Consider the following 22,231-nt stretch of genomic DNA (forward strand, 5'->3'; position numbering starts at 1 on the left):
AAACTCGACGGCACCGACGTCCCGAAGGGAATTTCTCCCCCAGAACGGTACATGAACCAGCGTCAACCTAACCAGACCATGCTAGAACATTTTTTATGATTCGTGAACGCTTCTCAGTCGACGGTAAATATATGACTTTGTCCAGAAGATTCCACGGATTTTATTTTTAAATCAAAGATATACTACCGATCATCGACTCTGGTCATTTGCCAACTTTAAAGCAAGTTATAATCATATTATAGAGGGGGCAGATGAATTGAGAATATTTTTTTTTTTATTCGTGAAAGAAAATTGTATGTGTAGATATATATATTTTTTTTTGCAAAATATATATATATATATATTTTATTGCTGTATCTCTTTTTTTAACATTTTATATAATATATGCATATATAGTCGAAACGATTTCATATGTATATATATATTTTATATATATATTTTATATATATATATAGATGTATATTTATATAAATATATATGTACGTGTATGTGTGTGTGTATATATATATACGAAATCTATGTAGATAATAATTTAGGAGCAATCTAATTATTTAGACTGCAATTATTTCTTCAAATAAAATTGATAAGAGAACCGAGGTCATTTTTAAAAAATTTATATCAATCTCGTTCTAATATATTATATATATTCCTTTTCCAAACAATAAAAGAAAGAGAGAGAGAGAGAGAAAGACAGAGACAGAGAAATCATAAAATTTACGTCAAGTTTCGTTAGTACGATAAAATCGAGAAAGGATGCATTTTCAGGGTAAAACTCGATCGGCAATCACGTTGCCTATAGCGACGACGTCTGTCTTTTCTCTAATTTTCATGTTCCACGAGCGACGTGTCAAATTAAATCACTCTGCGCCATTGTAACGTCATTACTAAATTTCTAAATCGAAAGGGGACATAAGTGTGCAGCGAACTACTTCGAGTATGTCGAGTGTGAGTTCGGCACGCGTGCAACCACCAACGGTAAGTCTGTGTTAAGAAAAACAAAGAATTTTTCTTTTCTTTTTTTTTCTCGACTGGAAAATAAAGACGTAACAGCGATCGTAACTCTCTCTCCAATCTGTTTTACATTGACGCGATCCTAAAATCCAAATTTCTGACGCAAAATTGTATCTCCATTAAATATGCATATGTTTCTCATGCACACATTTTGCATCAACGAATGAATAATTCAAACAAATAGATCATACAATTTTTTTCACGATCAATGAGTCGAAAGGTTATAAGAAAAAATTCTACGTATTGACGTAAAAATTTCAGATTCCTTACTGATCACCCTGTCCGATTTCTGACTCCTTGAATTCGTAATAACGCCAGGTACCATTACGTGATGCTACTATGTAATAAAAGTCGAGAAAGAGCGAAAGAGAGACAAGCTGGGCCATTGTGGATTTACTAGGTATTTATGTATATAAATATATATATATAAATATATATATATAAATATATATATATAGAGAGAGAGAGACGTAAGATATGTATATATATATAAATATACGGTATATACACACACACACTCATATATATATATATATATATATCACTTTATAAAATATATATAAAATGTCTTGCATATATATATATATATATATATATATATATATATATATATATGCAAGACATTTTACAAGAAAAGAGATACGATGATAATTAGTAAAGATAATGAGATTGCAATTAGCTGTTAAAGTACACGATAGTCGAGCTATCGTGTCTCTTTGTCTCCTTTGTCTACGTTCTCATCGTGAAGAGAGATATAGATAAATGAGATATAATTTGCAAATTTCTATATCGCATAGAAAGTGCAGAAGAGTAACGAGCCATTGGCAACCGAAGAACAGGCATAATGGCAATGGCTGTCGAGAAAAATTCACCGTCCACGGTGGAAAATAAAAATAAAAGTTCACCTATCCAGCAGGTACGTCACTTTTTAACGATGATACATGATCTTTTTTATATATATGCGATCGATCAAACGCAGGCGAGATAAACGAACCTTCGATTATCGTAAAAAAGAGCTCTTTTTTTTGTTTACCTTTCTGAAGAGGTTTTTGTAGTTTCTAAAAGTATGTATATGTACTAAAGTATATAAAAATTGACATGGATACGTCTTAAGGGGTTCTATGCATTCAGAAAGTTTAAAAAGTTCGATTTTTCCAAAATATTTTTATGTATGCATTATCCTTTAAGAATATTCTTTGAAAATTGTATCAGAAAATTTCAAAGTATCTCACCAAGTTCATGTATCTTAAAGTAACTTTTTCTCACAACTATATTTTTTAAATCAGTACCAATGATACTTTAAAAACTATCGAAGCGTTTTCACTGAAATTTAGCACGATTATTTCTCATATTATTATTTAGTCTTACTCTTAGATATTAGCATACGAAAATTTGTTAAGAGCGACAGATAGATTTAATTGCTAAAGAACTATTGAAATTTTTAATAAAAAATCGCATGGTAAATTCGATCACTCATATTTTTGTATTATATTTGTATCAAATATTAAAAATTGATTTCATGAAGGATTGATATTTTAATATATGTATTTTAAAAGCTTCTTTTTCCTTCAAAGTTAAGCGCATTAACGATTTTAATGATTTTGTATTAATAAAATAAATTACATGCGAAAAGAAATAAAAAGAATTGTCTGTTCTTAATCAGTCTAAATGTACTAATGTAATGATCTAATTGTCGAGCTGATTTCGTTTTTTCATAAATAAAATGCAATTGTCTTCTCTCACAAATATTCTTATTATCTCATCAGGAGAATCCCGCCAGTGAACAACAACAACAACAACAACAACAAATTGCTTTAGGAGACTCTACTAGCGAAACACCAACTAATTCATCTCGTCGTTCGACTATGAAAGTAACGAATAAAAAGCCTCTCAATTCGATAACAATGGCGAAGCAAGCACGCGATCTCGAGAATCAATACTATGTAAAAAAGAAACGTTTCGTGTTGCTTAAGAGACAGCTCGTGCAGAAACAAGTAAGAATTATTTCATAAGTTTCTTTGTCAAGAACCAAAAAAGTCATTTAACGTCATCAACCTGTCTTTTGTTTGTATCAGAAAACTACTCAAGATTTATACGAGGATATATCTCAGTTGCGTGACAAGATGATACTCAATGGTGCGAAGGATCCTGGCAAATTGGAGGAACTTAAGATCATAGAAATCGACTCGTCGAAAATTCCTACAACCGAGCCAAAGGTTCAACAAATTGTTTCTAATGAGCAACAAACGAAGATTAACAAGGTGAATACTCCTAGCGTCAATAATGATCTTAACATGGACAGCGAATTCATAATAACTCTGAACAACAAGTTAAAAGAAATGTCAAAGAGATATCAAGAACTGTGCGAAGAAGCATTGAGAAAACATACGTTTATAATCGTATCTTTGGAGAAAAGTTTAGAAGAAAATGCCGACGAGTCCAAAAAAGATAGCAATCCAGAAATTTTAACGCGTTTAGAGTCTTATCGAGGCGACAATACGTCTCTGAAGACACGCTTGGAAGAAATGAAGTCTTTGCAATTGGAAGCTATTACGGAACTCGTGAAGGACACTTGCAATCTCTACAACGAATACGATATTTCTCGTACGCGTATGAAGGAACTTAATAACATGTTGGACGACCAGAAAGATATCCGGGAACAATTGTCCACACTTTCGGAAGAACTTCAGACTGAACGAGAGAAGCACAATGCGACGAAGGAACGTCGTACACAAAACGAAGGCCAATTGCAAAGGGCTCGCACGAAGATCCGCGATCTGGAGAACAAAATAGCCTGCGACGAGACGAAGATACAACAGCTGCAGACCCAGAACAAGTCTTTCGAGAGTCAACTGAAAGTAAAGGAACAGGCGATGGAGCAGCGTTTGAAGGATATGCAGAAAACGATAAGGAACAGCGAGAACCTCGTTTCGAAAATGGAAAAACAGCGGGACAGCTTCGAAGCACGGTTGTTCTCTTTGTTTCTACCGAATAGCCAGTCGCTCTGATCACTCTCTGACAATCTAAGTCTCTCTCTACACAGTCTCTTTCTCTTCGCTTCGCTTGCTTCAGGCTGATGGAACTGAAGGAAACGATGAACAGTAAGGAAACCACCGCGGAGAATATCACGAGAAACATGAACGACCAGATGGATGCCATGATTGTCGAATTGAATCAGGAGAAGGAAAAGAGGTAAAGGACGTTTCATTAGATTCGTTGGGTATGCACGCTGCGCGAAAATACTTTACCAATTTGCCAATTTTGCCAAAACTTAGGCGTATCGCAAAACGAATTAATGAAATTAATTTCTTTCTTCAATATCAGAGAACCTGGAGACGTTACTACGAAAAATTCTCCTTGTACGATCTTTATATTATATATTCGTACGTATTCGTAGCTATAAATATAATCGATAACAAATTTAATTAAATTGTAAAACAGTAGAAAAGAAGCTAACTAGGTTGTCTAGACTCGAAAAATGGGTCTATCCTTATCGTTCAATCTCAAATGAACGAAGAGTTAATAGAACACGATGGAAAATCCTTCGAGCAATTTTCTCGCGAAGGAAACGAATTACTTGGTTGCTGACGGGGCACTTATGTAAGATGAACAATTCGGGTCTACCTTGTCGAGAAGATTTTCTACCATTCCTGATATTGACAGATATCTCGTAGAAGAGTTATCAGATTTGGAAAGAGATAGATGTCGAATAATATTAAATCGTGACACACAGCTTGACTATCGATCAAGTAAAAAAGGATAAGTAATGATGTTCACCCTGCATGCCATCCGATAAGTGCACATATAACGCTATGTTCTCCGAAGTCATAAGTAGCTTAAATCAATAAGGGCAAAGCCCTTGATACTATAATGCCACTTATTTCATTTGATCTTTCATGCATAAAATTCCAGCTCGATCGAGAATCTTTACCAATACATCAGTACACTGATGTTTTTCAGACATGTGAGATGTTCGCTATCATACTTCCAATCGCACATACCGTTAATATGTATTTTCAAATTTAATTCTTTGAGATTACTCCAGGAATTTTAATAGGGAGACTGCAGAAAACGAGCTGTCCGTGATGCAGGAACGTTACAAGGAATTAGAAGCAACGAGTCAAGAAATGTGTAAACTCTTGGAACAGAGTAAAAATTTTGCGATAACGGGTATGTTATTTTCAATACACATACATACATATATATATATATATATATATATATATATATATTTTGTTTAATCACTTTTTACGTGAAAAAAACTTCTCTTACGCAAGATGGCAGTCATACGGAAAACGAGATTCGTCTGTTCAACGACCTAAAACTAGCACGAGAAGAAATCGAAGAACAGAAAGGAACGATATTAAAGCTACAACAGGAGAAAGAAGAAATCACTGCGGTGATGCATCAGGCGGCTGTTAGTTTGCACTACTTTCGGGACATGTCCTCGTATAAGCCATAAAAAAGCGATCGTCAAATTCATTAATCAAATCTATCGGTAAGACAGTAATCGAGCTACATTCTATGATCTTTCGTCATTTCATGTTCGAACAGAATAACTCGGAGGATGAATCTAAGGATAAACTGGCTGCTGAACTTATGATCAAATCTAAGGAAATTCGTGACATCACGATGAAGCGTAATCACTTCCAACAAATAACAGAAAATCTGTATGTTCGGTCCTTCTATTTTTCTTAATTTCTTTCGTCGAATTCAACGAATTTTTTTTAACACCTTCAGCCAAAAACGAAACAAGTTATTGGAGGGACAAATGCAGGACATCCAAAATCGTTTGCAAGTTCAAATAAAAGAGGGTGGGAAAGCTGCAGTGAACGCTCACGTTATTGAACTTCAGCAACAGATATCCGATCTTCGTAATAGTTTAGCGGAGACAACAGCACATACTGCGGAGTTGGAAACGGCTCTTACACAGAAGCAACTTGAGCTCGAACAACGTGATCGTATAATGCGCGAACAAAGTAAATTCCTCAAAGTTCGAGACGAGTTATTGAGTCTTTTGAAAGGAAAAGTAGGGCACACAGATAGAGATACTTCGAACGACGACGACGAACATCGTAAAGACATAGACGAAGTAAACAAATTTTCTATCGATTAAGATATTTAAAATATTGTTTACCCGAATAATATTTTGCGATTCGTAATTAAGATCAACAAGCAAATCGTTGCGAAGACAGAGGCTATACAAGAACTGTACGCGACTTTGGAGAACAAACAGATGCAAGTACTGCGCTTGGAGAAAATCGTGAAACAAATGGAGGATCATCAGGATCATGCTCAGGCTCAACGCACACGTTTGGAGAATCGTATCGCTCAGCTGGAACTGGCTCTACAGGAGAAAAACAAGGATCAGCGGTATGTTAGGGAACGTTCTTCGTTGTCGATGTCGAAGTCCAACTCGACCAAGAACGATCACGATCAAAGATCCTTTTCAAAATTATCCCACAATTACAAAGGAGCGTTGTTGCGTCCTATGATGCCACCTACTTTACAGCGCTCTTTAACTTTGCACTCTTCACCAAGGTCACTGTCGACGGTGCGACAAGATCATCATAACACCCGTAGTTCCAGTTTGATTCGTAATCAGGAAACTAAATCGAAATTCTTCCCTTTCTCGAAATCAGATTCAAAAACTCGTGAATTTTTTGTTTCTAACGAGGATAAAACTTACATCTGCAAACGTTGTCGGCACGAGGAACAACGATTTCAAGAACCTATTTTCTGGCTCGCGAACAGAAAGAATCCTAATAACGAAATACGTGAATCTTTGTATAATTGGCTCCTAGACTCCACAGAACTTGAGATCGTTAATAATTTACCTGAATTTAATAGTTCCTCCTCGTATGGTGGTTCGCTATCTTCGCTCGAAGAAAAATTGCAATTTTCTAATGCCGCGCATTCCCACGTTAAACATAACACAAGTGAAAATGTAGACGTCGCTAATAGTAGAACAAATCGCGATCGCAATCATCGCTCTCGTCGTTCTTCTTTAAAAACGACAAAACAAACTTCTTCCTCGCGTCAGATGCCGTTCGTACGTTGACGTCTAAGACTACATGATCCGTTCGGTAATGCAACAATCGCTCTTTTGTACAAGTTTAAATGTTTATTCTTTATATAAATATATTTTCTCGTCATTTTCTGTAATTAATGATAAGTCTCTCGTTCTATAAAAACACATTAAAATATACTTTATTGAGATTAATTTCATTTTCTTGTACCACTGCAAAATTAAGACATATTACAAAATACATTTTATATATTACCAGGGTGGTCTGTTTTGATAGGCTACGTACTCCTTCTATGTGAACTGACTGAAACCATCACTGGCGTTAAGACCGATTTGTTCCTTACAGAGTGCCTAGCCTTTGAAACAGACCAACTATTAGTTTTACTTACCTGATTTATTATGTTTTTGTGTTTTAGGAGTAGAGGGTTTGGCATCCTGTAAGAAACATTCTTGTCGTCGCCATTACTTGCTCTCTGTAGAATTAAAATTTTGGAAGAATTAAAAATACATATATCATTCGATATCATTTAAGAAATTGTATGCAATTGTACGAATTTTTTCCTGTTAATTGATATGATAGCATAGATATTTTATCTATAAAATACAAGTGCTATCATAAAATATATAATCGATAATGAAGTAGTTTACATTTCTAAAATTTATTTAAATTAATTACCTATGAGAATTTTATTGTGTCGCCAAAAATTACATTAGATAAAATTCTTAACTGCAGAATCATTTATAACTATATACACCTATACAAACGTATCTTTGTACAATATATTTATATTAGGAAAGCTTATAAAATAAATACATAATTTAAAATGCAATTAATTTATATTACTTGCATTAATTACTGTCGTTGTCACTACTGTCAGAATATTCTGTTAATAAAGAAAGACCATTTCCAATGTTACTGGATGTAGGCACTGTATTTTCACAATCATTGTTAACTTTAATTTCATCACTCTTTGAGTTCGTTTCTGGTAACACAACGGTCTTTCCTGAAACTTCTTTCTCACTAGTGGTATCCGAATTAGTTTTTACACCTAAATTTGCTTTCTTTTTAACAATAACTAAGTTCTTCTTATTAAATGATGCTTTGGTATCTTTTAAAAATATTGAACTTTTAGTAGTATTTTTAGAAGTATTTGTACTTGTAGATGGTCCCGATAAATTTATATCAATCTGTTTACAAAGAAAGAACATATTAATTATACTTTAAAACACATTAATAAAACGAAAAGATATAAATAAACTTACAGTTTCTTTAGATTCTGAGGAATGCTCTTTTGAATCTAAACTATCACTTTCCTTATCTTTCGTTTTTGTTTTAAAAATTTTTTTAGGAGGACTACTTTCTTTTTCGTCTAGTTCCACGATTTCTTCTTCTACAACAATCCTTTTTTGGTTTTTATTGCCAAATACTGACTTAATATATTGTTCATCTAACTCTTCTTGTTCTTTCTCTAGCCTCTGTTTAGGCGTGTTAAACTGTTCTAACATTTCTTCAAAATCAATTGCCTGCAATAGACGACGATTAAGATCCTTTAACTCTTCCAAAGATTCTAATAATTCCAACTCCTGTTTAGATTGTTGCGTCCTTTTCTCCAAAAGCTTCATTGGATTTGTAGCTTCTTCTTCTTTTTCCTCATCTTCTTCTCTTTGTGCTTGTTCTTCTGCTAGTTTCAAAGCCATAAAATTCCTCGTTGCCCCAGCTTCTATCTCATAGTCAGTATTTTTTGGATCGGTTTTAAAAGATATTTCTTGTAGACATCGTGTACATTTTATATAAAATCTATAAATACGAATCCCTAAGTAATCGTCGCCTTCGACATCCTCTTTGCGCGCGTTAAACTTCTTTCCTTTGTATATATATTCCCCACATGTTTTACATCTCATATTGAAAGGTGCCATTAACCGAACTGTATATTGTCGATTCCGTGCTAATTTCATGCGCGGAATTTTCGACGGATCAAAATCCGGGGGATAATATTTCTAAAATATTTGAAAACAAATACATACATTACATCAATGTAAATATATGATTAATTGGATAAATTAATTATGATATTATACTTACATTTAATACTTTACGTTCCGACATTTTTCTTTTTGTAGTGTACTACTTACAATTGTACAAATTATTATTTAATTTAGCACTAACTACATAAAATGTGCAAACTTAACCTATCTATTTATCACCTTTTAATCTACTACCCTTTCCCCACCAGAAAAAATAATTATTTTTCGTGGAAATAAACTGCACATGTGCTGTGTCTTGCTTGGAACTATTATGAATTACTTATGGAGACAGTTTAAACACTGAAACTAAGTTAACATCAAAGGGAATTGCAAGAGCCAATCAACGTGCTCCGATGATTGCGTCGAGGACCAATCATTTGTGTACATCGTATAAGAGAGAAACACTGTTACTTTGTAAATACTTTGTATCGTATTTAAGTCTTTTTGTAATTGTTTGTCATTTAACATTCATTATAAACATTTTGTTATTTGTTTATTCTTCTCCTTAATATCTTCGTCCTATTTGTTTATGTAGTAAATATGTACATTAATTCGAGTTTGTCATAAAATATTTCGTTTTTCTTTTGTGTGGAAGTTACTGGATAAAATCCCTATACACTCGATTTGTAGGAAATACTTATATTTGGAATATTTTATCAATTTCGTGATTTTTTACTCTTATTTTTTTATTTTTCTTTCTAACGAGATTTCATATATTTATAGATAGAAATAAATAAAAAGGCAAAGATTAATTATTTCTCCTTTAGTTAAATATTTCGAAAATATTTTTCTTTGCATACATCGAAAAGTTGGTAACAATGATAATTATAACCGATTAACCGTTTACCATCCATACTGGCTGTTACAACAAGATCTTACCGGCTTGAGAACACGAGTAAAAATTAATAATAATTTTTACAAATAGTTGTTATACTCGTAAGAAAGAAAACTTTAAGGTAATTGTAAATATTTATTCCACATATTGGATACTGTTTAGATTTATTATTTTCTTTTGTTTTGAAGTATTAACAATTTCCCTCCTAAAAACACGTGTGTTCGGTAATCTGCTTCATTCTTAATTATTATTCAAATTACAATCGTTTTTCATGAAATATTTTTACGTATATTATTTATACGTTAAAAATTTCTGATATATTGAATAGATTTTTTTTTTATTTTAGTGTATACGTATAATATCTGTATAGTACCTTAAACAATAAAACAATCTAATATGGCTAAAGTTAAGCAAAGTACAAAAGCTAATTCTTCTAATAAACCTTTGAAAGTCATTAAAAATAATGCTATCCATAAAAAGAAAAATAATAAATTTGCAAACACACCAACTGGTAAGGTACGCATAATCAATGGAAATAAAATGCAGAATAATGAGAATGATTCAAATCAATTAAGTAATAAACAGAAACAAAAGAGTGGCTTAAAAAAGAAGAATTCAGAATCTCTGGGCAATAAAAATATTTCTTCACAAAATAATAAAAATAGATCAAATAAACAATTTTCAAAAGATAAAAAAAATTTAGCGTATAAGAAAAATAAATCTGACGAATCTTTGGATGATACAAATGAAGATGTTATACTGTCAAATGATAGTATTGTTTCACAAGATGATAATGATAAAGTACCAGATATCTTTGGACAAAGTTTGGCAGATGATACAGATGAAGATGATACTGATTTTAATGAGGATGAAGAATCTAATGAAGATGATGAGTATGAATATAATAGTGATGTAGATAATTCCGTTTCATTGGAAATTAAGAATAAAGGAGTACAAATGTTTAAAGGAGTAAAAAATAAAAATTCTGATTCTACTGAAGAAAGTGAAGATAACTATGACAGTGAAAATTACGATGATACTGATAATGATGACGAAGACGAAGATGATTATTTAGGTGATTCTTATGAAGAAGATGAAACTGAAGATATGAATACATCTGAAGAAAAAAGAAAGAAAGATGAAGAAGATGAGGATGACGACGACGATGATGATGATGATGACGACGACGACGACGATGATGATGATGACGATGGTAATGAATATTCCCTTGACGATCTTTATAAAGAAGACGAAAGTGATAAGTCAGATGAATATCAATATGAAACAAACATTTCATTACTTCTAGCTAAAAATAAAAAGAAAAAAGGTAATGTCAATCTTAATGAAGAAGATGAGGATGAGGATGGTGATGATGATGATGATGATGACGATGATGATGATGATGACGACGACGACGAAGATGAGGATGATGAAGAGCCTACTCCTGGTTTGAAAGATCTTTTAGCAAACAGTATTGTGGATGATGAAAATGATGAAGATTTTAAGGGAGATGATGAAGATGATGAGGATATTGACATTAGTGATGAAGAATCAGAGTCTGAAGAACTTGAAAAAAATAAAAGAACAGTTTATATTAGTAATATCCCAAATATTGTAAAGAAAGAAGAAATAAAGAAAGTATTTAGACAATTCGGTTATATTGAAAGTATACGAGAAAGATGCATAGTTCCAAAAGATTTGATGATGAGTAAAAAAGTAGCTGCTATAAAAAATCAGATACATCCAAAAATAGATGTTACTACTATGTATGTTGTATATAAGACTGCAACATCGGCTCAAAAAGCATTAAGTTTAAATGGAAAAAAATTCAAAGGCAATTACTTGAGAGTAGACTCTGTTGATAAATTGAAGAAGAAGCCAGACAGTAAAAAAGCTGTATTTCTAGGAAATTTATCTTTCAGTAAGTAATATAAATTCATTTTCAAAATTTATATATCAATATGTATTTGTCTAATCTCTGTTATTATATTTAGCAATCAAAGATAATGATGTTTGGGAACACTTCAAACAATGTGGAGAAATTCATTCTGTACGATTAATCAGAGATACAAGAAAAGGTATAGGAAAAGGAATAGGATATGTTAATTTTCAAAGTGAAGATTCTGTACCATTAGCGTTAGAATTAAATGGATCAACTCTTCTAAATCGAGAAATACGGGTAAAACGGTATTCTACAGATGACAAACCGAAACAGAGATTTAGAAACACGAATAAAAGATCACTCTCTGTAAATAACAAAGTTAATAAATCATCAAAGAAGTTGAAATCTAATGATGCAGATAAAACTTCTCCAACAGTAAGTTTAATTACATTCGTTACATTTTGTGCACTCAGGATATATTAATTTATTATTTTCCTTTTTTTTTTAATCTTCTTTTTTTTTTGTTACAGGAGAGTAATAAAAAGAAATTGAAACTTAAGAATAAATTACAGAAAGACAGTATCTCAAATGTTTCAGTAAAAAATACTACCACTTTTCAAGGAGAGAAAGCTACCATAGAAAAGAAAAAGAAGAAGAAGTCTAAGTTGGAACAAGAGAAAAAGAAAATGGCTGCAATACTCACTACCAAATCCAAAAAACAGAAAGTCTAATTCGATTATTATGCGACTTCTTTTGTGTACAGAATATCTTTAACATACAGAATCCTCTGTAATACATTTTTATCAATTTTAAGTTTTTTGCAAGTTAAACACGATATAAACTAATTTTTAATTTTTCAACGAATATAATCGTTAATGAGAGACAAAGTTTATAATATTGTTCCTAGGAAATATTTATCCTTGAAACTTGTAAAGAGAATAATAATAAGATGATTAATTGATTTGTAAAAGATTTTTCAGAAACAAATAATTTATATCTACGAATGTAATATCTCTATTTGAAAGTTGTATCTTACAATCATAAAAATATATAAAACAAATGATATATTTTTAGTATCAAGTATATAATTTCATTTAAAGAACAGCTGTTTGTTATATTTTGATTTTCGAGAGAATTTGTAATGGTAATTTATCTGAATTCTTTGCAGCACAAGTTTGACAAAATCTTTTAGCAAAGAATACACTGCACCCTAGACACACTGGCTTTTTGCAAATATTACAATCTCCTCCGATAACTAGAACATCTTTAGCAGTTAAATCGAAAGGATCTTTCATAACATAGCATTCTTCTAAATAAGTAATATGTCGTGCGAAAGGAGGTTTTGAACCTTTGAAATCAAAATACTCTTGTAAAGTGCAGAAAGAGCATGTAAAAATTTCTCTTGTTTTTTCCTTAGACTCTTGTGTCGTTGAAGTAGTCATCTATAAAAAAAAGAATTATAGAAATGGAGATAAGATTTAAATTACATTGATTGCATCGCTATAATTTTATTTCATGTTCATATATAATAATCAATAATCAATCAAATTAATTATAAATGAAACGATTAAATTTAATTTTGTTATTGATTAGAAATCCCTTCTTTTTTTGAGTCTCGTGGCCACCATGCAGGTTTTATTACTTTGATTGGATGTCCATGTATTTCAATTTGTTTAGCATTAAAGGTCTCGCCTAGACGCATTAATCCTAAGCCATGCTTATTATTATGTCCCCGATAATGGCCTATTACTTTGCCAGACTCGTTAAGAATTTTTTCATCATATTTAAAAGATATAGTTGGAATTTGATCAAATATGAAAGGTAACAGACGTTTTCTCACTATACCGGTATGATGTGTACGAGCTGTGAGTTCCTGACCGATATAACAACCTTTGTGGAAACTAATACCATGTAAATAGTCACAATTAATCTCCAGAGGTAATGGTTTGCCTGGCGGTAAATCATCGACACCCTCACCAAGACCAACTTTATATTTAAATTCTTTGTAGGTTAAACTATTCTTAGAAATGGAGATATTAGGATCCAAATACTTTATGATCTCAGATCTTTCAATATTTGATTCAGCAAGAATTCTTAGACCAAAATTTGATGATCTAGGGTCTTGACATATTATAATGTTGTCTATAAATTTGCTACCTTTGTTATTTGTAGTGCCACAAGGAAAAATAGAGCCTTCAAAAGAACTGTTGTCATTTTCGCCATCAATGATCTCAGTTGGATCAAACATAGACCAAACTTTCATATTTTTATCTATAGATAATATATCTATTTTTCTTCTTACCCTATACATCTTTAAATGTTTTTCTAAAGACTCTGCTACTTGGGTATCGCATTCTATATAGAAAACATTGTCCTCTTTGCTCTTATACAAAATAGTATCGTATAATACTCTACCTTTGATATTTAAAAATAAAGAATAAATACTTGCAGAGCCGTCTTTAAGATGTCCTATATCATTCGTTATTAAACCTTGTAAGAAGGCAGCAGATTCATGTCCACTGACACGTAACACAGACCTTTCATTTAAACATTCTAATATTTTCTTTTCAGATTGTCGAGCATTTAATGCGAAGGTTCGACTTTGTATTCGTCTTACAGTAGCAATCTTATGCCTTTGTAAACAAATTCGCAAAGCAAACTTGCTAATAAGATTTAATGTCGTTTTCGACATTATATGATTAATTTCGTAATAATTTTAAAATGCACGGTGCATAATTCAAAAATTAAAAATGACGAAGTTTACACTCTTCTTATTAGAGTATACAAAACTTACGTTACTCTTATTATTACTTTTTTCTATCTGAATATCTGTCTCTCTTGAATACTCTTCTTAAGTATTTTATCTGTAAATTATTAATAAAAATCAAATTCGTGTAAATTAAACTCGTAACACGTAAATACAGGCATTCAAATGAATTTATTTCTTATGCATATATAAATACGTTTTTAACGTTAAAACTAAAATAATAGAATATACCGAGATCCTTTGATATTTAACTAACCTATCTTTTGTGTCAGAAGAGATGATGCGCGTCATCTGTCGGACGAAACAACAACTACTACTCTTGTTACCAACGAGAAAAAATGAATCCTTCTTCAGTGGTAACAACGTTACACCGCGTACTTTCAAATTCTAAAAGCACAGCCTTAAAAAATTATTTACATATCATCCGTTAATATATCATTTAAGATAAGACGTTTATATAATTTTTCTTACTATCGTTCGCAATGAAAGAAGTAAGTTGGAACGATCGATAGAATATGAAAACCAATCGAAAAAATCCGAAAGACTATATCGCAAAGTCGAAGAAAATGATAAGTCGCGTAGGTGGAGATCAACAGTATATTGTTTTCCTGTATAATGGCTACGCTCGAATGAGACACGGACTTTTTCTCTGCCCCGCTCCACACCAAGCTCAACAAGCTGGTCTCAACGTACAAAATTCTAGTGACTGTAGCCGACTGAAATGACAAAACGGATCCACGCGAGTAGATTATCGATGTAAACGAAGCAACCCTTCGGTTCGCATATGCTCCTGTCTATGTTGATAATTTTAAATCTTGTGAAGTGACAGTGACAGTGAGGGTGAGGAAGAGATATAGAGAGAGAAAGAAAGAAAGAAAGAAAGAGAAAGAGAAGTACGATAGAAGAAGAAACGTGCTGATCAGGTGGATATTAAGAGAATCTTAAAAGGTGAACGAAAGTGTGACCCTTATGGTTGCCTATCGTTGGGCGTTGGTGAACCTCCAATGAAGAACCATTGGCATGGCCACGCGACTGAGCCCCCGAAACTCGGAGGTGAACGCACTTGAGCAGAGGGGCTATTTGATCGGCAAGAAGATCGGACAGGTTGCTTGCTTTCTTTCATTAAACCAGGAGGAAGATTCTATTGATATCAAATCTCTTTTCAGTCGCTAAAAAACACTTGTCCTCGCTATCCTCCTATTCTTTTTCTTTAAATCTGTTCTATCCGTTTATACGTGAAAGAATAGATTCATTGATTTGATTTGTCAAATAGTATAAAGCCTGACATAATCGCTTAGGGTTCCTATGCGACCGTACACCTGGCTGAGTACGTTGATGGAGCAAGTTCGAAAAAAATGCGATTGGCATGTAAGATCTTCGACAAGGAGAAAGCTCCGCCCGATTTTCTCGAGAAGTTTTTCCCTAGAGAATTGGAGATATTAACGAAGATCGAGAATCCCCATATAATCCAAGTAAGATACGTTCTCAACGAGAACGTTCGTTCGAGGGGAATCCAAATTCGATTATTTCATTAATCAACGTATATTTCCGATCGGTCTGGTATTAATACGTAATTCAGGTGCATAGTATATTGCAACGTGGGCCACGTGTTTTCATCTTCATGCGGTATGCAGACAACGGTGATTTACTGGACTTCGTCACGAGAAACGGAGTTGTACCTGAGCAACAATCCAAGCTTTGGTTTCGTCAAATGGCCTCTGGATTGCAATATCTTCATAGCAAGAATATTGCTCATCGGGATCTTAAGTGTGAGAATATTCTTTTGTCGAGGAAGTTCAATGTGAAACTCGCGGATTTTGGTTTTGCAAGATTTTGCGTCGATCACGATGGTAGACGCGTCCTAAGTAAAACTTATTGCGGATCTGCTGCTTACGCTGCACCTGAGGTTGTCTCTGGTACACCTTATAATCCTAAGTTAGCTGACGTTTGGTCTCTCGGTATCATTCTCTTCATTATGCTGAATGCTTCGATGCCGTTCGATGACTCCAATTTGAGAAAACTTCTGAAGGATCAGATGTCACGGAATTGGGTATTCAGGTCTCGAGTACGCGAGACCGTCTCTACGTCCGCGAAGAGCATCGTTAGACATATTCTCGAGCCGGACATCACCCTCAGGCTAACTCTCGACAGAGTACTTGGTCATGAATGGGTACGTACCAGAAAGGAGAAGACCAATTCTCTTGCAGGCAGACTCATTCATTCGGCACCACCCATTCATCAACAGGTTTGTGTGAATCTATTTTCTTATATATATATGATATATTATATTATATGATAAACAAAACATATATATAATATATATAAAAGAATGTATATATATATATATATTTGTTAAAATTTGTACGTTATCTCATCTTATAATTACTATTAATTTAAATGAAAAAAACATACGTGATAATATTATCAAAACTTACTTGTCTTGTACATATTTTAAAAGAACTTTCTCATTAGATAAATTACCACTCGTTTTCTGATACTCTTATCTCGTTACCGTCATTTATTAATAGACTTTCACGTTCGCGTTCTGTTACTTTGCTTGAAATTTCAAAAACGACGATCTATCGTGATCACTCGGTTATTCTAAGATAAAAATTAATAGGGCATTTGAAAACGACTCGTTTGAAATAGGTGAGCAGTGGTGGCGGTACCATTGTAAGTTCCGCTGCCAGAACTGGAAATCTTCTTACGTCGAAAGCTTTACCTCCGTTTAAAAATTCTGAAAATCAAGGAAGCACTGTTAAATCAATTGGAACTTCTGGAAAAGATACGCAACCACCCATCGCAGTCGAATGATTATAGTTCTCAAGAATCAAGAATATTGTGACGCGGAAATTCGAACCGAAGGCGTTTTACATATGTTTGCTCTTTGTTAATCTGACTATTACAAGTACGAGTATTATTTTTTTGATAACAATATATATATATATTTTATAAATAAACAAATCCATACGATCTTTCAATTGTGTCTAATGTGGACGGTGGCAAAAAGAAAAAAGAAACAAAATAGAGAAACGTGTTGATCGTTTCGATGTATCATTCATATTGAAAAATCGAAGATCGCATGTGATCTATTTATTTGGAAATTTTTCATTCGAACATCTACGACATCTAAAGTTGACTTAAAGAATATCCTGGAATAAAAACAAGTACAATCACGATCGTGATTTTTCTTCGTTAATAATTAATCAATTAAGTTTATTGTACAGCTATACTCTACTAACATACAAAACTATACTTTCTGGTTACATATACATATAACGTAATATCGTATATAGAGAATGTATAACGGTATAAATAAATATATTTTAATATGTATATATATGTATATATGTATATATATATATATATATATATATATATATATATGTATATATATTTCCAATGTAAGTTACACACACGTGTAAGATAAAGTTAAACGCATGTATGCAACCTACGTTAGAAGGATAACAAATAATTTACACGATTTTATATCTCGCAAGGTACAAATCAATCTCGCTCGGTATCATAATAATAGCACCGTTCTTAAACTGGGAAACATATCGTGCCGTGAGAGATCGAGAGGACCGACGAGCGTTAATTCATGATTATTTATTAATCAAGATTATTATTATTAATCAAGATTATTATTATTATTATTATTATTATTATTATTATTATTATTATTATTATTATTATTATTATTATTATTATTCCGTACTATTGATGCACGGACGTTTCTCGTACAAAGGTACATGTAATAGATTAGACACATTAATTGTATATATATATGTATATATATATATATATATATATATATATATATATATATATATATATAAATAATCGTGAACGACAGCATCATCATTAAAATCCTGATTTAAAAATTACCAATTAGATCGTATTATCGGATTTTCGAGTTTCATGTAGAAAGATGATTTTTCAAAATAATTTTCAACGTCATCCAATAAGCATCTAGCCGGACCTTTATCCTTTTCTTAGATCAAAGAAAAGTGTAAAAAAAAATTGTTATATTTTATCGAGTAAGTAATAGATAGGCTCGATCGAATTCTTTTTTGTTTTTACTTTTAATCGTTCGTACGGGTTGATAAGGGGAGACAAAAAGAAAAATAAAATAAAAGAAAAGAAAATAATTCGTCGTTCTTTATCGAATAACGTTAGTACGTTATGTGATATATTATGATGCGTAACTTACATCGAGAATAATGCTAATCTCTTGAGCGATCGCATTTTTACATAATTATTCTCTTGACGTTCAAGGACGATAAGAGATAAAACATATAGAGCACGTATATATATAAACGATCGTTGCATTCTATCCATGAAGGCATTCCATGATTTGGACGATTCCATTCGTATTTTTATGTACACATCTAAAGCATATTAAACATATGAAACCTACTTGTTGCAAGGTTACCCATATTTTTGTTTTTTTTTCTTTTTTTAATTTTTTTCTTTTTTATAAACGTTGACTGGCAATAACGATTCCGTAAGATTTACGAAAAGAAAAAAAAAAAAAGAAAGAAACTGATCTCTTCGATAAGTTTTTTCGTCATTCGTTAAAAGGATACTTCGAAGATCGAAGAGATTTCTCATAGCCAGCCACCTGTCAATTTGTGGAACATTTCCTCGTTCAATGTTTGATTCGCTTCTTTCGAACGCATCGACAAGAATATGTAACCACCAATGAACTCATGTACGACTTTACAATCAGCTGATTGGCATTCGAAAATGATGTTCTCTTCTTCAAACTGTACCATCATGTGTTTTACTTCCCAGTTTACGTTCCAAGCCTGGAGAAAGTGAAATTGTCGAGTAGGTTAGATAGATAGATAAATAGATAAATAGATAGTTAAATAAATAGATAGATATTCTATTAAAATCTTTAAAAAAGTTATCAAAAACAATGTGAATATAACAAAGAAATTTCAAGGACAATGACAAAAACGACTCACCTTCATTGTATTATACCTCCACGTTTTCAAATGATCTCCACTGTGAAGTTCCATTCGCATTAGCCTGTTATTGGCAATACCTAATAGCTCGTCTTTACTTTTACCAGTGAATCTAACTACGAAGAGAGATATACCATATTCCGGAAGTGATTGCCAAGCCTTGATGTAATTCAGTTTGGCCTCGACGAGAGGCAAATCCTTTACGTTCGCGTGAGCTTCTAAGATCCTTTGAACCAGCTTTATGGAAATTGGAGAATCAGGATTAAATGGACACGTTCGTTCGATCGATCGATCGAGTCTATTAAACTTCGATATTATCATCAAAGAATTATATACCTTTCCTTTAAACCTCTTTACAAATCTCGGTGCAACGTAATCATCCGGTGTGATGTCCAACGAGTTTGGACTTATCGCTGGTGCTGGTGCAGGTCTCTGAAGTTGCAAGAAAGCTGTAATGCTGTTGACCTCGCTTTCGTAAGACGCATCTGCGAGTGTACGACCTTTCGCTGCCAATCTACAGGCAGCCATCCACTTTGCATATTGCTGTTCCTAAATAATGAACATTAGAAATGAAATTGCCTTAGTATCTTGTCTCTTTTTTCAATAACGTTGAGACGTTCTATCTTTGCATTTGATTTCTTTCATAGTTTCATAAAATATTTAAAAATAGATAAACAAAATCGACGAAGAAAAAAGATCGATGGTTCAACAAAATTTATAGAAATGATTTCATTGCTTTTGATAATAAACATTTTGTTTTATTTTTTTTTTTATACTAATAACAACTAAAAGTAAATTAGATGGTTTTGATAGGAGAAATTTGTTTGTTTGTGTCACATTGATATCACAAAAAATGACTTACGGTATCGCATCTGATCCACATCTCGGTCATGCCTTCGGCACTGGGTACCTCCAATCTTATCCCGTAACGACCCTGAGAGAGATGAACATCGGGCGTGACCTCGCAGCCACGTAAATTGATGACATATGCCGGTGATTCCGAACCGTTGGTTTCCTCTCTGGTTTTATACAATCTCAGTTGTAAATCCCTGCACGTGAACCAGTATCTTTTGAATGCCTTCAAGGTGAAACGCTTTGGCTTGAAGAAACGAAGGTAGTCGCAAAGCTCCGGCACCTGCGTTATGTCACTTGGACCGTTGTTAATATTGCTACCCTCGAGGGTAACCTGAAGATCCGTCAGAGCTGCATCTATATCGTCTTCGACGGGAGACGAGGCACCGTTGCTATCGTAACTTGATTGTGGCATGGTAGCTTGAAGGTTTACTTGCACCTGCGAGAAGCATTTCTTTTTTATTTCATAACTTTCATTTCCTTTCTTTGATCTATTTTTTCTTTTTTGTATAACTAAGAACGATTAATTATTATCCAAATCGTTTCATTTTTCTAATTATTTTTATATTCCGTTTTGGTTTTTTAATGCATCAATAAATTAATTTTCTGATCTTTTGTATATTAGTTAGATTATAGTTTTGTAATAATAAATTATATTATAACAATCTTATTATTCTTATAGCTCTGTTATACGTAATTGATTTAAATGCTATCATATTTTGAAGGGAATAACGTAGTAAATCTTGCGAGTAAAAAGAAAAAGTAAATATTGTAAGTAAAAGGTCCGTGCAAATCACGTTCGTTTAGTCGAGAGGATAGATAAGTCTCTTTGTGTAAACATGCGTCGTAATGATCGGATTCGATCTAGCAGTACTGCTGACGGATGTTTAGATTGTGAAAATAAGCGAGTGTCTCTAAACTTGTTCTATATGAATAACGATAACTCTAAAAAAAAAAGAAAAGAAAAAAAGAAGAAAGAAAGAAAAAAAAAAAGAAAAACAAATCTACGTAAAAGGTTAAAAATGCAAAAAAAAATCTTTTCGACAAATTTGGTCGAGACAAATTTTGAATGACGTGAGAATTTTTCTCAGAGAAGAAATGTTTAATGGTTCTCCGAAGGTTAGCTTCGAGGAAACGATTTCTCGATCGTGGTAAGATCATCAGCAATATGGTACAGCTGAAAAAGCATAAGAAAAAAGAAGAGAAAGCCAGACCGAAAGAAAAAGAGAGAAAAAAAAAGGGAAGAAAGAGCGAATATATAGATATACAGAAGATTCTCCAATGTACCTGAAGAGCAGCGAACATGAGCATTTCTTCCTCGGTACAGTCAATCTCTTCGGCTAGAAGTTGCCATTTGGCTTGCTCGTAAATCATGTTGATTCTGACAGCATCGGTTTTTGGGTTTAAATCGTAGAACGAATAGAACTTAAATTTGAGCCTTAGAATGTCGTATTCACGTATACCCTGTTCCATGATCGAGAGAGATGAGTCGAGCCAAGCTACGTTCATTCTTGCCCGTTCAACGAGACTCTTCGGCCTGATCAACTTCGAACGTACTTCCGGTGAAATCGAGGCCGGACTTTGAGCGAGAGATTCGGATAGACCTCCGTTCAACGCTTCCAAACTCATCGTACTGTTGTTTGCATTGAACGATCCGGTACTCCCGAAACCGGACGAATTGTTATTTCTTTTCCATGTACTGGTATGCTGAATCTGCAAATATAACGTCATTCTATTTGAGATACCAAAATTAAACATTTAACAATCGTTCGTGTTATTACGAATCGTTTTTAATTTTATTAAACAACCGATTAGGCACGATTCTAACGAACGTGACTACGACAATTAACGCGATAAA

The 22,231-nt window shown here is 32.9% G+C and overlaps 7 protein-coding genes across 9 annotated transcripts in view; 3 read left to right on the top strand and 4 right to left on the bottom strand.

Annotated features, from left to right (window-relative positions):
- The first annotated feature begins 16 nt into the window (after positions 1-16).
- Positions 17-7,882, top strand: LOC127072880 (myosin-10-like). Of its 2 annotated transcripts, XM_051013710.1 has the most exons (12): positions 858-975; positions 1,273-1,411; positions 1,809-1,927; positions 2,778-3,005; positions 3,087-3,979; positions 4,084-4,203; positions 5,069-5,181; positions 5,289-5,428; positions 5,566-5,681; positions 5,752-6,103; positions 6,179-6,384; positions 7,456-7,882. In XM_051013710.1, the coding sequence occupies exons 3-12, from the start codon at positions 1,856-1,858 to the stop codon at positions 7,478-7,480; spliced, it is 2,265 nt and encodes a 754-aa protein (XP_050869667.1). In that variant the 5' UTR covers positions 858-975; positions 1,273-1,411; positions 1,809-1,855; the 3' UTR covers positions 7,481-7,882. The 2 variants fall into 2 exon arrangements, with proteins under 2 accessions (XP_050869668.1, XP_050869667.1); XM_051013711.1 differs by lacking the exons at positions 858-975; positions 1,273-1,411 and adding an exon at positions 17-123.
- On the bottom strand, positions 7,405-9,339 carry LOC127072889 (splicing factor YJU2). Its single transcript, XM_051013725.1, has 4 exons — positions 9,123-9,339; positions 8,303-9,037; positions 7,888-8,227; positions 7,405-7,512 (listed from the first exon to the last, which is right to left on the bottom strand). Exons 1-3 carry the CDS (start codon positions 9,144-9,146, stop codon positions 7,889-7,891), a joined length of 1,098 nt encoding a protein of 365 aa, XP_050869682.1. The 5' UTR covers positions 9,147-9,339; the 3' UTR covers positions 7,405-7,512; position 7,888.
- Positions 9,340-9,877: 538 nt separating this feature from the next.
- LOC127061794 (RNA-binding protein 34-like) lies at positions 9,878-12,846 on the top strand. 2 transcript variants are annotated; one of them, XM_050989148.1, is made up of 5 exons: positions 9,878-10,020; positions 10,246-11,112; positions 11,206-11,820; positions 11,894-12,216; positions 12,312-12,846. In XM_050989148.1, exons 2-5 carry the CDS (start codon positions 10,296-10,298, stop codon positions 12,510-12,512), a joined length of 1,956 nt encoding a protein of 651 aa, XP_050845105.1. In that variant the 5' UTR covers positions 9,878-10,020; positions 10,246-10,295; the 3' UTR covers positions 12,513-12,846. The 2 variants fall into 2 exon arrangements, with proteins under 2 accessions (XP_050845105.1, XP_050845104.1); XM_050989147.1 differs by having other exon boundaries at positions 10,246-11,820.
- A 47-nt stretch (positions 12,847-12,893) lies between these two features.
- On the bottom strand, positions 12,894-13,223 carry LOC127062064 (cysteine-rich DPF motif domain-containing protein 1). The gene has a single exon (XM_050989679.1). The coding sequence runs from the start codon at positions 13,221-13,223 to the stop codon at positions 12,894-12,896; it is 330 nt and encodes a 109-aa protein (XP_050845636.1).
- Positions 13,224-13,273: 50 nt separating this feature from the next.
- Positions 13,274-14,981, bottom strand: LOC127061795 (putative transferase CAF17 homolog, mitochondrial). Its single transcript, XM_050989149.1, has 2 exons — positions 14,805-14,981; positions 13,274-14,645 (listed from the first exon to the last, which is right to left on the bottom strand). The coding sequence occupies exon 2, from the start codon at positions 14,471-14,473 to the stop codon at positions 13,364-13,366; it is 1,110 nt and encodes a 369-aa protein (XP_050845106.1). The 5' UTR covers positions 14,474-14,645; positions 14,805-14,981; the 3' UTR covers positions 13,274-13,363.
- A 56-nt stretch (positions 14,982-15,037) lies between these two features.
- LOC127061796 (testis-specific serine/threonine-protein kinase 1) lies at positions 15,038-17,725 on the top strand. The gene is made up of 4 exons (XM_050989151.1): positions 15,038-15,652; positions 15,847-16,020; positions 16,128-16,793; positions 17,198-17,725. The coding sequence occupies exons 1-4, from the start codon at positions 15,569-15,571 to the stop codon at positions 17,360-17,362; spliced, it is 1,089 nt and encodes a 362-aa protein (XP_050845108.1). The 5' UTR covers positions 15,038-15,568; the 3' UTR covers positions 17,363-17,725.
- A 974-nt stretch (positions 17,726-18,699) lies between these two features.
- LOC127061793 (unc-112-related protein) overlaps positions 18,700-22,231 on the bottom strand; it is a 34,850-nt gene continuing 31,318 nt past the window's right edge. The window contains exons 4-8 of the mRNA XM_050989146.1: positions 21,661-22,086; positions 20,384-20,812; positions 19,858-20,070; positions 19,522-19,758; positions 18,700-19,359 (exon numbers count right to left, since the gene is read on the bottom strand). Of these exons, the coding sequence (XP_050845103.1) occupies positions 19,159-19,359; positions 19,522-19,758; positions 19,858-20,070; positions 20,384-20,812; positions 21,661-22,086 (1,506 nt within the window). The 3' untranslated portion in view covers positions 18,700-19,158. The remainder of the gene's footprint in view (positions 19,360-19,521; positions 19,759-19,857; positions 20,071-20,383; positions 20,813-21,660; positions 22,087-22,231) is intronic.

Source organism: Vespula vulgaris, chromosome 2 (genome assembly GCF_905475345.1).
Source record: "Vespula vulgaris chromosome 2, iyVesVulg1.1, whole genome shotgun sequence".
NCBI classification, from domain to species: Eukaryota; Metazoa; Arthropoda; class Insecta; order Hymenoptera; family Vespidae; genus Vespula; species Vespula vulgaris.

Excerpts from the sequence above, each read along its gene's own strand:
- LOC127061795 (XM_050989149.1), bottom strand. The coding sequence starts at position 14,473 with ATGTCGAAAACGACATTAAATCTTATTAGCAAGTTTGCTTTGCGAATT.
- LOC127072889 (XM_051013725.1), bottom strand. The coding sequence starts at position 9,146 with ATGTCGGAACGTAAAGTATTAAAT. Across the intron at positions 9,038-9,122 it reads CGGAACGTAAAGTATTAAAT|AAATATTATCCCCCGGATTT; the intron begins GTAAGTATAATA and ends CAAATATTTTAG. Across the intron at positions 8,228-8,302 it reads CCTCAGAATCTAAAGAAACT|ATTGATATAAATTTATCGGG; the intron begins GTAAGTTTATTT and ends CTTTGTAAACAG.
- LOC127072880 (XM_051013711.1), top strand. The coding sequence starts at position 1,856 with ATGGCAATGGCTGTCGAGAAAAATTCACCGTCCACGGTGGAAAATAAA. Across the intron at positions 4,204-5,068 it reads AATCAGGAGAAGGAAAAGAG|GGAGACTGCAGAAAACGAGC; the intron begins GTAAAGGACGTT and ends GAATTTTAATAG. Across the intron at positions 6,104-6,178 it reads ATCGTAAAGACATAGACGAA|ATCAACAAGCAAATCGTTGC; the intron begins GTAAACAAATTT and ends TTCGTAATTAAG.
- LOC127061796 (XM_050989151.1), top strand. The coding sequence starts at position 15,569 with ATGGCCACGCGACTGAGCCCCCGAAACTCGGAGGTGAACGCACTTGAG. Across the intron at positions 15,653-15,846 it reads TCGGCAAGAAGATCGGACAG|GGTTCCTATGCGACCGTACA; the intron begins GTTGCTTGCTTT and ends ATAATCGCTTAG. Across the intron at positions 16,794-17,197 it reads CACCACCCATTCATCAACAG|GTGAGCAGTGGTGGCGGTAC; the intron begins GTTTGTGTGAAT and ends CGTTTGAAATAG.
- LOC127062064 (XM_050989679.1), bottom strand. The coding sequence starts at position 13,223 with ATGACTACTTCAACGACACAAGAGTCTAAGGAAAAAACAAGAGAAATT.
- LOC127061794 (XM_050989147.1), top strand. The coding sequence starts at position 10,296 with ATGGCTAAAGTTAAGCAAAGTACAAAAGCTAATTCTTCTAATAAACCT. Across the intron at positions 11,821-11,893 it reads TCTAGGAAATTTATCTTTCA|CAATCAAAGATAATGATGTT; the intron begins GTAAGTAATATA and ends TATTATATTTAG. Across the intron at positions 12,217-12,311 it reads CAGATAAAACTTCTCCAACA|GAGAGTAATAAAAAGAAATT; the intron begins GTAAGTTTAATT and ends TTTTTGTTACAG.